The 14,680-nt window shown below is 34.9% G+C and overlaps 1 protein-coding gene across 2 annotated transcripts in view; it reads left to right on the forward strand.

Moving 5' to 3' along the window:
- Window positions 1-14,680, forward strand: part of Sgf29 (SAGA-associated factor 29) — a 124,728-nt gene that overhangs the window by 41,944 nt on the left and 68,104 nt on the right. For both annotated transcript variants that reach the window (XM_090415646.1, XM_090415647.1), the window contains exon 3: window positions 3,332-3,560. In XM_090415646.1, coding sequence (XP_090271772.1) covers window positions 3,332-3,560 — 229 coding nt within the window. The remainder of the gene's footprint in view (window positions 1-3,331; window positions 3,561-14,680) is intronic.

Consider the following 14,680-nt stretch of genomic DNA (forward strand, 5'->3'; position numbering starts at 1 on the left):
TGGTATATATATTAACATTTTTATTCCAGTCTTCAGAAACAACAGACCTAGTAAAAGTTTCTCTCTTCCTGAATAAAAATGAATACTACTATATATTATATTATAAGAAGTGGCTGATCTTCAACAAAATACTAGCATATGCCAGATGTCTATTATTGATAAGGCAGAAGAGACTGTAACAAAAAAAAAAGTAATGAATGTAGAATTTACAAAATGGTGGATAATTCCGATGATACTGATGGTGGATACTGATTCTCAGTAAACAAAAGAAAATTCTTAGAAAATTAAGTGAATATAAATAAATACATATAACAAGTACTACAAATTTTACAAGATGATTGCTGCTCCATCACCCCACATGGATTCATGCCATGCCTAAATGAATCATGTGATCAACATTATTAGTTCATTGAATTAGTTCCTCCCTATAGTTATTTACTGAGCTACCAAATGTATACAGTGGCTATTCATTATTGGTTAGTTATTTATACTTTACAAAGAGATCTCTTTCCCTCTGCATTTCTCGAATTTATAGGATCACATGCTGTTTGCTCCACCCAGCAACTTACAGGACACACACACACACATGTAATATCACAAATATTAATTATTAATAATTCATTTGCCATTAATGAAAGTATCTCAGTTCACATTCTTTCTCTCCTTTATATTTTCCATCCTCACATGGCTTATTAATGATGGTTCACATATTTACACCTTTTAGTAATTCAAATATACAAACTAAATAATAGGATTCTCCTTAATTATTGTTTTCTAATATATCCTAAAACAAACACATTAGTACTCCCCCCCCTTGTCTATGCAGTTTTTGTTACAAACAAAGAACCATCACGATATGTCGTGTATCTGCCAAAATACAAGTACGAAATTTCTGCAAGGCACAGTGTTTTCTCTCACCCCACCAGATAGTTAGGTTGATGGCAAGAGAGTAATGATCACTTAGATGTAAATATTTTAAGAAACAGAGATGTAATATCACAGCCAATCATTATGCCTGAATTTTTTGAGGATTTGATTTTTTAAACAATTTTAAATGAATAGTCAGTGGAGAGGGGGGGGGGGGATTTTGCACATTTTGCCAAGATTGTAAGCCTGCTCACAGTTGTAATGTACTACAGATTTACATTTTGTGAATGGGCATCACATAAAATAATTGGGACTACCATTGTCTACTGTCAACTTCAGAATGAGGGGAAAAAAAGGAGTATTGGATTTATTTGGGAAGTTTTTTGTGCCATATATCTGTGGTGGTTTAACATAGTAAGGTTTCTGCTTGTTAATGATTTCAGCAAGTAACTTTTATTTATTTGTGGGGGGGGGAAGGTTTAGCCCTCCTGATGAGAGATTAAGTATATATATATGTCTTATGACTAGATCCGTGTATGAGCTTATCAAATAATTTCCTTATGAGAATTATTGAATAGAATAATGGGTGATGCAAGAATGATAGATCATCCCTGGAGGTCATGCGAGTAAGGAAGTGAAAAGGAGATTTTTGCTTGGCATGTGGTTAATGGGTGGAATGCATTGCCAGAGTAGGTAGTGAGTGCTGCTGCTACATTGAGGGTGTTCAAGGAAAGTATGATAGTTACTGTGGTCTGTGAGCATTCGAGTCCTTGGAATGCATGGAGATTTGGAAGTAGTACTAAAATAATAATAATACCAATACTATAGATCTGTCTGTAGGCTGTATCAGGTTTATCTCCACCCTTTATAATGGAATTATCTTGTCTTCCACTCATCAGGAATTGCACTTATGTTGAGATGCAAGTTAAATAATCAGGTTAAGGGCATTTCTTATTCTCTTGCACATTCTTTTTAGCACTTGTGCTGATTTCACATCCAGTCCCACTGTTGTGTCCATTTCAAGCTCTTTCAGTACTTTTAATATCTCTTTACACCTACCATGAAATTATTATTCTTGTTTAATCCTTTATCTTAGTATAATATGTATACACATATAGCCCTAGTTGTGAAGATATTTTAACACAAACTTTGCTTATACAATACAATACAACATACAATTCATCCATCAATATCATTTCATCTGTATGCCAAAGTGGACCATTTCTTTCAGAGAACTATTGGGTATTATCATCATGTATTTTTAGGAACTGCAAAAGAGTTAGCTGTATGCTTGACCTTGTTGTTGAATGAGAGCCTTGCAACGAGCATTGCTTTCAGAGAACTACTGGGTATTACATCATGTATTTTTAGGGACTGCAAAAGAATTAGCTGTATGCTTGACCTTGTGGAATGAAGGCAACATGGTGCCACTACATAAGTATGATTCTAGGACAAAACTTTCCAATTATAGGCCACTCTGTGTGTGCATGTGCATATATGTGCAGTTGTAATTAAGGTATTGGAGAGGTTAGTTAGGAATAGAATACAGGACTTGGGTTGATGGACGTAGGATTCTTTATGGTGGTCAGCATAGCTTTGTGAAGAGGAGGTCTTGCTGTAACAATCTGCATTTTATGATGTTGTAACAAATTTATTGGATAAGAGAGATTTATTATACATTATAATAAAGTCTTGGACTTATGAAGACATTTGATAGATTGCCACATGTTGATGTACTATAAGCTGGAAAATATGGAGATGGATAATAGATTGATTGGATGGATTGGAGATTCTCTTCTCTCTCTCACACTCTGAATGATATTAGAAAGTTGTGCATAATGGCGGGGGAGGGGGAGATGATGGGGGTTAGCATCCCAGAAAAGCAAGATGACCAGTGGTATGTTACAGAGCAGAATATAAATGCTAGAAGTGTGAATGTGTTTAATATTCAGTATAATAGTTGCTTGTTGAGTCTTATTCTCCATCATGGTTTGTTATAATATTAATAATATAACAAAGTGTTTCTCTGAGCCTTCTGAGTTCACTGTAATGAGAATTGGCTGTAACTATGGGGGTTAGCATCTCAGAAAAGCAAGATGACCAGTGGTATGTTACAGAGCAGAATATAAATGCTAGAAGTGTGAATGTGTTTAATATTCAGTATAATAGTTGCTTGTTGAGTCTTATTCTCCATCATGGTTTGTTATAATATTAATAATATAACAAAGTGTTTCTCTGAGCCTTCTGAGTTCACTGTAATGAGAATTGGCTGTAACTAACTTATTTCAAACAGAATGGTACATATTGGTAAATGGACTATAAGCAGGTGCAGTTAGATATAAGCAATTGGTCATCTGGGTTGCTAAAAAAATTGTTAAATTATAAACCAAGTCAAAAGACACTCATCTTATTCTTGTCAAGTATATGTGTACTTTGATATTCTAATAGAACTTTTTTTTTTCAGGAGGAAAGAAATCGTAGTGAACATAATCTGACAAATATAGCTAAAACACATGAAAGAATGCAGCATGAACTGAAGCTTTCTCCATATTATAAAAGTAAACTAAGGGGACAGTATAATACAGCTATGCAAGATGCTGATAGTGAAGCAGAGCTTCTTAGAAAGGCATTAGATACTATAGCTGAGGTCAGAAGTATCCGTAATGAAAGAAGGCTAGCAACAAAAAACTCAGGTATGATGTATCTTTAAGCATATCATTAAATTAACTATATGATCATTTGATTTGGGAATGAAATTCAATTTTTGTGAATTGGAATTATATATGCTGTATTCAAATGAACTAGAACAAAACATTCTAGTTCATTTGAATACAGTACATTTTCAGTACATTGTACATTTTCAGTGATAAATTTTGAATTTTTAAAACATAAATAATGTGAAATACAGCGTATTAAATTTCTTTATATGCATTCTATATACTACTAAATGCTATTAACATTTTGTAATTAAAAATATATAAATTATAGCCTGAAGCTATTATGCATTTAAAAATTTCAGATACAAAGAACTCTAATGTGTATAAAGGCAAAATACACTAATTTTTCAGTATTGCAATAACATTATCGCAGTGGCATTCCCCTCCATCCCCCCCTCCCAATAACTTCTGTTCTTCTAATGAGGCATAAATATATAGCTGCACGTCTGTTTAGTAACTATAATTAAATAAATGTTAAAAGAATCTTGATTACTGTTGGATATAACGAAACCACCATCCAAAAAATTATTGATAGATATCATTCCTCAACAAGATCAGAATGTGATGTAAAAAAGAATTTTCACAACCATACCTTAAACAAATAATCTATATACTACCTTCAAACCAGCTCGGAAATCATCTTCTTTTTACTATCTACCAAAGATATGCCTGTCAAGTGCCCCATTCATGTCAACTTTGTTATTTTAGATAGAGGAGCCATTCTGCTGAAGAATTCAAGAACATCAGGACTGCATCAAATTAGAATCTTAGAATCTGAAAAGTCTTGCTTTGCTTACAATGCCATTGACACTAGACACAGAGCACTTACATTCTTGTTTTAAGATGATTCTTGATATTAACCACTACGATTGCATGCTAGTTTCAAAGTTTGGAGAAGTAATTCTGATTAACTATTCATAATTGTTTTTGTAGTAATGAATAAGTTACATTATTATTGTTATTATTAGTATCTGAGACCTCCAGTCAAGGACTCATCGAGAGAGGCTATAAATCACCTAGACCAGTTGTCATACCTCCCTTAAATTCATTCACATTAGATGCACTCACTACCCCTAAAGGCAAACTGTTCCACTCACTCACTGCTCTCTGGGAGAAAACCTAGCTCTCACCTCTTTCTTGATTGTGAACAAACTTAACTTCCATGGATGCCCCCATGTTATCTCTCCACCTTCCATATAACAAAAAATTTTCATCAGATTGTATCCTATAACATCCATTCAAAAGTTTATAGACTTCTATCATATCACCCCCTCTTTCTCCTTTTAACCAGAGTTTACAATCCACATACTCGCAATCTGTCCTCATAATCTAAATCCCATAATCTGGATATAATCTTTGTAATTCTTCTTTGCTTCTTTATCCCCTTGGGATAAATAATTCAGCTTCAACAAAAGTCATATAGCTAAAGTTGCAAATACAACTCAGAGGATAATTGCGATATTGAAGCAAACCTTGTACTTAAAATTCCTATCCACCAGTATGCCAAAATCAGTTGTCTCCTCCTAATATAATATGCCACGGAAACTCTAATCATGCCAGAGAGTGCATAACTTTACACTTACTAACATTAAACTGACAGCCATTTTCGTTTGCCCAAATTTCCAACCTATTCAAATAATTTTGTAAGTGCTGAATATCAGTAGCATTCCTGATTGCCCTTCCTATCTTCGCATCATTGGCAAACAATTGCACATCTGATATTAAATCCTGCTTGATGTCATTAATGTACAGATTGAACAATAATGGCCCATTGAATAATAATAAACAACAATAATATGTTATCATGTATATGTTTCCCTTTGATCCCGAGTAGTGTATTCATTCTCCTGTTAACTCAGTGACTGAAACACGAGCAAATAAGCTTATGCTATGTGACTCATGTCTTGTGAATCATGTTTTAAATGTTACCTACCAATCTTCTGTCATCTTTCTGATGATATCCTTGTAACATAGGTTGAATTATATTGAAATTGAATAAATTCTATTATAGACTTTTATTACAGCTGTGCATGTCAGCTGTAATAAAAGTCTATAATAGCAGATACAAACACGTTGTGCTATTTAATATAAACAATAATGCAAAAATGTCTTTAATAATTTAAAAATTTGTTCGAAAGACTTTTCACCTGAATGTCATACATGCTTATACTTCTAGTCATGAAGTTAAGCCATGTGACTCTGGTCAGTCCCATTGTATTTTAAAATGATGTCGTTTTGTGAAACCATTGACAAAGCATGTAGCGGATCAGTGGAAATCATAGCACAGATGCAGATATGAGTGGACAAAGTAGAAGTGGATGGTGAGATAAATGTCTGGTGATATGGCACAGTCAACATGTTAGTAATGTTTTTCTTAATTGATTCCCACCCACAGAAGCAAAGGTTTATTTGTAAACATTTGTAAACAATTTGTATACAGAAGATTTATTTGTAAACCTATAGTATATTTGTATTGAGAATGGGTTAAGGATTTTTTTCCCCATTTTTACTGATTTTATACTTTTTGTATCTTTTTTTAATTTATTTTTTACATGGTCCAGAAACCCTGCTCTAGAGACCAAACATGGAACTTTTTCAAGCCACTTCATGATTCACACATGCAACCTGTTGGTTGGAGATTGGATACGCTAACCACTCGGCCAACCAGGTTGACAATACCTGATGAAAATCTATTAGAAATCTTGCATGTTTCGTTGTGAAAATCATCCAGCTTGTGTTCATGCTTGATTGAATTATTATCTGACTTAAAAGCCATTCGAGGAGTACCAGCATGAGGGGATTGAATTTAAGGTAACCATTGTGGGATTTGGTAGATGTTACTATTTAAGTCATTTTGTTCATTTCAAATGCCCTGCTAATACCAAGTTGTTAGCTGGCCATAAAATGAATTATCAAGTTGTATATGCTGACAGTTAATCACTTTAACACTGTAATGATACACAATCTTGCCATAAATACGGTTACAACTTCTGCACATTCCCACATTGCCCACAGAATTGCACAATCCTGGTTTCATTAGAGACGCTGTGTGCAGCCAACATTCACGTGTTTATTAATAGAGAGAGAGAGAGAGTCATCTAGCTGTATGGGTTAACATGCAGTGGGGAGATTATGAGAACTCTGTAACTCTAATAGCACTTCAAGATTGGAATGCAGACACCTGTTATTTTTAACACGCTAAAAACACTTGGGATCAGTAGTATATTTGTGCATCAGACTATTAATTGTTATAACGACACAGAAGATGTATCTAACTGCCAAAGAACAGGTTGACCACACTGCTGCATTAGGATGCAACAGCTTGTGAGGGCTGTGAAGGCACACCTTTGCTGTAATCCTGTGAGAACACAGAAAGTGATGATGTGAGAGATGAATGTTTCACAGAGAATGACATCACGTGTACTAACTGATGACCTGGGGTGAGAACCAATCATCCTTCTACTGGATGACGACGATAGGCTCTCACCCCAGGTCAAAGGCACTTCTCCAGCAGTACACAAACAACAGACATAGATATATCCTCATCAAAGATGAGAAGATTGAAGAGTTGTTTAACTGCTGAAATGATTGCCCTATGTCACTGATGGTTTGGTGGGTGGGTGGGGGATGACACATCATGGGATATCCAAGTTGCATTTCTATGAGAAAGGGGTCAAAACCTCTGCCAAAGTGTATTAAGGCATCATACTGGAACTTGAACTACACAGTGGTTAGAGGCCTTAATGTGCCTGACCACATATCATCTGATTGGCCATCTGGAAGTCCTTATCTGAACCTGCTAGACTTCAAATTGCAGTTGGAGCTTGAGAGAATAACCTGCAAGAAACAATACCTCAGCATTGCCGGCCTGAAGGTGGATTTGGAGCGAGCACTGGCAGCGTTTCAATTGGATGTGGTGTGTGCTGCCATCAATATGTGGCCTCTCAGACTTTGGCCATGCAAAAGGGGGACATTCCGAACATTGAGTGCTACTATATGCATGTACTGAAAACTGTAAATGATTTACTAATGCACTGTTTCAAGTTGTAACAGTATTTATGGCTAGACTAGGTAGATAGGACCAAAGATCTGATATCACTATTGTAGGAAATTGTACTGCTCTAATAAGTTATGTTATGTCCTGATGTTGGTTTGGATGTTTCTTTTCTTACTCCTAATGTACAGGTAACTTAATTTTGTTCATGGCAGAGCTAGCCTGAGCATCCATAACTCAGTCAATAATGAGTGGTACACTTTGTTTGGAATAACCTGGATTTGAATTCCATCTATGATGCAAAAAATTTTTTGTTAATCCATCAAAAGGTTAGTTTATCTACCCTTAGTCCATCTGCAGTAAATGAACTAGGGTCAGATAATCTGGAAACCCTCTTCAACAGGCCAAACATAATTTTTTCAAGCCCACTTCTGGCCTCCAAGTAAAGAAGATGATAGTCTCACATTGGGCAATGAAGTTCATTTCCCACTTAAAGATATTTCACAGAAACATCTATACCTGTGTTGGGGATTTAAACCCACAGTCTCTGTTGGTCAGAGCAGTATGTTATCCACTTGACCATTGAAGCCAGCAAATAAATAAATATAAGGTTTTCATTTGAAAGTGAGTTACTCGGCCTTAATTAAGAGGTGGTAGGATTTTTGCCCCATCATGACATTCATGAAACTTGGACCCTCCTAAAAGAAGATGAACAGAGGTTGCTGACATTTGAAATAAGGTGCTATAGATGACTCCTAAAGATGCCATACACTATCATTTCACAAATTTTGAAGTAAGACAAAAAAATTAGTTCTTTTGCTGCTCCAAGAGATAATATCATAACTAAGATTCAAAGGAAATAACTCACCTGGCTTGGTCATATCAACAGCTTTAATGGTGGTCTTCCAATGCAAGTTCTTGAAGAGACTTATTCCAGAGTTCAAAAAGGAATCAGACCTAAAATAAACTGGATAGTCAATATAAATAATTGGACAGGCTTCACTTGCAGAGCTGAAAACAAAGTGTCAGTCAAGGACTGAGAAGATTTATGTAAGGAGTATTTCCTGATATCTACTTTGTTGATGACTATGAGAAGAAGAAGAAAAGAAGTGCAATACAAACACAACCATGGGATTAGATGGCATGTCAGCCTCTGTATTATGAGAATGTGCAAGATAATTATCAGTTTCTCTGACCAAGGCTGTTAATTCAAGCCTTAGTATTGGGAAGTGGCTTTGCATTACATTGGAAAGAAGGCAAAATAGTCTCACTGTATAAAGAATACGCCAAGATAGAAGTAGCAAATCATGGGCTAATCAGTATCTCAGGAGTGGTGGTTAAGGTATTGGAGAAATTGGTAAGCGACAGAATTCAGGATTGTGTGGATAGGAATACGATACTTTATAAGGGACAGCATGGTTTTGTGAAGGGTAGGTCTTGCCTTAGTAATAAAGTGACAGCAGAGTTAGGCAAGGGTAATGACTACTCAGCGATACTACTGGACTTTGTGAAGGCATTTGATAGGATTCCAGACAGAAAACTCTTTTGCATAAATTGGAGCAAATGGGGGATAGATATGAATCTGGTGATTTGGATTAGAGGGTGACTAATGAACAAATATCAGAGTGGTTTATGGAGGAATTGAGTACAGGGGAAGGTAGATGACTAGTCATGTACCACAGGGTGCAATACTTGGTCCTCTGTTGTTTAATTTTACATCAATGATATAGGCAATGATTTGGTGAGAAATATTCACTTGTTTGCTGATGATGCAAAACTGGAAAGAGCCATAGCAAATGAAAGTGATGTAGAGATCTTTCAGATGACATACATAAACTGGCAGTATGGACAAAGGTAAATGGCTGCTAGTTTAATGTGTCCAAGTGTAACATGATGCATTTTGAGAAGAAGAGATCACAAGCTGTGTACTCTATTGATGGAACTGAACTGCAGGAAACTGATGAGGCCGGGAGCTGAAGTTTAGAAGGCATATTGCAAGGGTAGCTAAACCAACATATCAGATTGCATGGTTGTTGGAGAACGTGCTAACAAGCAGGAATAGAGAAGTTATTGTTATCTTTTATGTGACTTTAGTAGGGCTGCATCTGGACTGGACTACTGCCCACTGATCTGGTTACCTGGATTCCTTGGAGATGAAGGGGTGGTGAAGAGGATCTGGAGGCAAGTGACAAAGATTGTGGCAGATCAATGGAATGCTCCTTATGAAAATAATTGACTGTCTGTGGGCTTCAGAAACTGGCTAGTAGGCAAAGATGAGGAGACATGATAGAAGCTTATAAGTTAACACGATATTTTATAGGATTTACATGAAGACTTTTTTCAGTACATGGCAGGAAGGGAGAGAACAGGAGTTTACCCATGGAAATTGTGTAAAAGTGTGGTTAGTTTTTTGATTGGAGGGTGGTGAATGAGTGGAATGGGTGACCAGGAGTGGTTGTGAGTGCTTCATCAGTTGATGAATTTAAAAAGCGGTGTGAGTAGGTATATTGTATGAATAATGGATCTCCCACAATGAATCTTCTGACACCATGCAGATACCTGTATTATAATAATAATAAAAAAGCAGAAACAGGTCATCTGTATTATAGTGGTTGAAGTGAGTTAATAAGAAAGATCTTATTATCAGTAAAGCCATCCTCTTTGAGTTCAGGATGTTTGAGTATAGGAAAGTTTATCAAATGAGTGAGGGTGCAGATACTATCATCAGCAAAACCATGGAGACAATTAGAGGGCAGTGGAGAAGATAATTCATGTATAGAAGGAAAGAAGGTAGACAAAAGAAAGCTGAAAAAACTTTGACCATTATTTATAGTGAATGACTAGAGAAAAAACTGACTGGCCAGTTAGAGTGGAAGGCAGACTGTAAGACCATAAAGCAGATTGAATAGTTTTTATTAATTTTATGGCTATTTAGCCTATTTTTGTTTAGGAGTGCCCCTTTTTTTATAATGTCATTGGCTTTTTACTCAGTTCTAGGGTATTGCTGAAATTTTACTTAGATAAATATATGACGAATATAAGAGGGAAAATTCAGACATACCTTTGTAGGTTGTTGCTGGCTGTCTTCTTATTCAGCGGCATCCTGGCAAGTGGTGACATACATCATTCAGCACATACATCTGCTGTTTGATGGGAGTATGATTGAAAGGAAGGGGTTTTGGAAAAGCTGGGGGGGGGTAGAGCAATGTGGGAGAATTATTGGTAAGGCAAGGGGTATGTGAATCTTTTTGAAAAACCTGGGTTTTTTATATATATTGTTAAGGGTGGGTAGAGAATACTTCTGAGGGGGGGGGGGTGAAAATAGAAACAATTTTTTGGAGAAGGGGAAGGATATGATGGGATAGCTTTAGGGGATCTTTTAGGTCAGAAGGTGTCATTCTACAAAAGGTATGTCCAAATTTTCCTTCTTATATTCTTCATATATTTATCTATGATTTTAAGAGGAACCTGTGGCATAGTAAATTAATTAATAAAGAAACACATAAAAACCACAGTAATATCTTTAATTAGTAAAAGGACAAATATTTCGTACTAAAATTAATAGTACATCTTCAGTGTCTGTTACAGTAATAGGAATGGAATACAAGCAAAACGTTTGGTGGATCATCTATCAAAATACAATTATTACCGTGTGCTAAGAAATAATAGAAAAATAACAAATTTAATATATTAAGATAAATGGTTTTTTACATAAGATAAAAGTCTCCCAGATCTTTGAGAGAGACAGACAGTCATTTCTATTTAAATTCGGTCGGTGTAAGATAGTTTCACAACTTTCTTTGAATAAGCTTTCATATTTGAATCTGCATCTATGGAGAAGAACAGCTTTATCCCACTGGACACTATGAGTAGAGTCAATACTGTGCTGCACCAGACCAGACTTCAGATGTTTGTTATAATCAATATAATATTGATGTTCTTTTTTTCTTTTTTCCAAAGAACGGCCAGTTTGTCCAAAATAAGAGACATCGCATTTGCAAAGTATTTGGTAAACGCCAGCCAAAGATAGAGAAGACAGTTTATCCTTTGTAGAAGGTAATAAAGAAGAAATTTTGTTGATAGGAATATATATTGGAATCAATTGATACTTTTTCAGAATTCTACCTGTAGGTTCTGAGATTCCTGGAATGTACAGAATAGGAACTCTGCGGACTGTTGAAGAAGCTGTAGGTATTGGAACATAAGAGTCAAGTATCTGTTGGATTTGATTTGAGTTGTAATCATTTAATTTCATTAACTTTTTAACGATGGAAAGTTCTTGTTGTAAGATTATTGGGGAAGAGCAAACTTTATATGCTCTATGAATTAAAGATTTAAGAATGCCAAATTTTTGAGACGTGTGGTGCACAGACTTTTTGTGAATGTATCTGCCAGTAAATGTGGGTTTTTGAAAGAATTTAAATAGAAATGACTGTCTCTCTCTCTCAAAGATGTGGGAAACTTTTATCTTATGTAAAAAAACCATTTATCTTAATAGATTAAATTTGTTATTTTTCTATTATTTCCTAGCACGCGGTAACAATTGTATTTTAATAGATGATCCACCGAACGTTTTGCTTGTGTTCCATTTCTATTACTGTAACAGACACTAAAGATGTACTATTAATTTTAGTACGAAATATTTGTCCTTTTACTAATTAAAGATATTACTGTGGTTTTTACTTGTTTCTTTATTAATTAATATATTTATCTCTGTAAAACTTCATATTCTGAGTAAAAAGCCAATGACATTATAAAAAAAGGGGCACTCCTAAACAAAAATAGGCTAAATAGCCATAAAATTAATATTTTCTTAGAGGAGTAATATGGTGTAACATTGTGTAAATCTGGGTAAGATTTACACAAGCATATTTGAGAAATGGTTGAGAAGGATTGTGGAAGGAAAGCTTGGTGAAGAACAAGCTGGATTCAGGCCAAATAGAGGCTGTCAAGATCAGATTTTCACTTTACGACAAATAGTTGAGAAATCATGGGAATATGGCAAAGATCAGTATTTAAGTTTTGTAGATCTGGAAAAGGCATATGACAAGGTGCCAAGAGAGAGAAGCTATTCAAAATGCTACAGTTATATGGTGTCAATGCGGCATGATATTAAACAATTCTTTTTAGTCTTAATTTGAGTTGTAAGTCAGCAGTTAGAATTGAAGGAAGTACAGGAAAATGGTTTGATATTAAATCTGGTGACAAGGATGTACATTATCCCCTCTGTTTTTCATTATCTATATGGATCACATTATGAAAGAAAGCAGTATTAAACCTGATATCAAAATTGGAGATGTTAATCTCAGCTCTTTACTTTATGCAGATGATGTTATACTTCTAAATAAATCTGTTACAAGTCTGCAAGATTCCCTGACTAAATTGAATAATTGTTGTAATAGATATGGTATGAAGGTCAGCAATAACAAGATAGACAATGAAAATAGCCAGAAGCATTGAAAATATCAACTGCCTTGTGAATGGAGAGCTCATAGAACAAGTAAAAAATTTGAGCTACTTAGGTGATTTTTAGTGAAGATGGTAAATTAAATATGGAAATAGACAATAGAATCAACAAAGCTAGTATGGTAGGAAGTCAACTGAATAAATTTGGGTGTACAGGATATGATAGTACTACATGAAAAAAATTACATCATTACTAACTATACAAAATTAATAACGGAAAAAACTCACGTACAAAGATTATTTAATACTATAATTTTCGCCTGTGTGTCACAGGCATCTTCAGTACATTAAGCTCAAATTAAACAATAACTGACAATTCCAAAAAGCACCACCTAAGTAGCTGGTGTAAAATAACTAAAAAGGTCAATAACTTTCCTTAAAAAAGTAATAAATAAAATAAAAATAAAAAATAAAATAAAATAATAATAAAAAAAAAATCAATACAATAAAAAGTTAGGAAAGATGAGCTGATTTGTAAAGTACTATCTCCCATAAAGGGGATAGACGTAAGCCGTCGGATCTGTTTAAGTTAGGAGAATGAAGTAGAGTTTCACATGTTTCTTTATAAATTTATAAGTTTAATTTGAGCTTAATGTACTGAAGATGCCTGTGACACACAGGCGAAAATTATACTATTAAATAATCTTTGTACGTGAGTTTTTTCTGTTATTAATTTTGTATCGATATGTCTACTCACGGTATACCTCTTTTAAAACTTATCATTACTAACTTCCTATCTACAATTTTCCTCCAAATCAGGCTGTTACTTGTCAAGACTCCAACATTATCAGATCTTATATTTCTATCGTCTAAGGCACTTTGTAACGTATCAATCCACCTATATCTTGGTCTTCCTCTGGGTCGTTTTGCTGCCAACCTGGCAGAGAACACTTGTTTTGCTAATCTTTCCTCGCCCATTCTGTTTAAGTGACCATACCACCTGAGATTAGCTCTGCTAATTCATTCCTGGATGCTGACAATGTCGTTCTTTCCTAATATCCTCGTTTTTAATATGATATTGCCATTGATGCCATCTGTTCATGCCTCTAATCTTTCTCAGGACTCTCATATCTGCGGTCTGTAGTCTTTGGTCAAGTGTTTTACTTCTGACCCAGCTCTCAGATACATAAGTTAAAACTGGTTTGAACACTGTCTTGTATACAGCTAATTTAGTGTTCCGACTAATTTCTCTCTTATTCCATATGAATTTATTCAATTGACTTCCCACCATACCAGCTTTGCTGATTCTGTTGTCTATTTCTGTATTTAATTTACCATCTTCAGTAAAAATCGTGCCTAAGTAGCTGAAATGTTTTACTTGTTCCACAGGTTCTCCATTCACAACACAGTTGACATTTTCAATGATTTTGCCTATTTTCATTGTCTTTGTCTTTTTATTGCTGACCTTCATGCCATATCTATTACAACAGCTATTCAGTTTGGTAAGAGAATCTTGCAAACTTGTAGCAGATTTATTTAGAAGTATAACATTATCCGCATAAAGCAGAGAGCTGACATTAACGTCTCCAATTTTGATATCAGGTTTAATACCACTTTCCTTCATAATGTGATCCATATTGATAATGAATAACAGAGGGGATAATGTACATCCTTGTCTCACACCAGATTTAACATT

Source organism: Typopeltis vanoorti, chromosome 3 (genome assembly GCF_054136105.1).
Source record: "Typopeltis vanoorti isolate ZY-2024b chromosome 3, IOZ_Tvanoo_1.0, whole genome shotgun sequence".
Classification (NCBI taxonomy): Eukaryota; Metazoa; Arthropoda; class Arachnida; order Uropygi; family Thelyphonidae; genus Typopeltis; species Typopeltis vanoorti.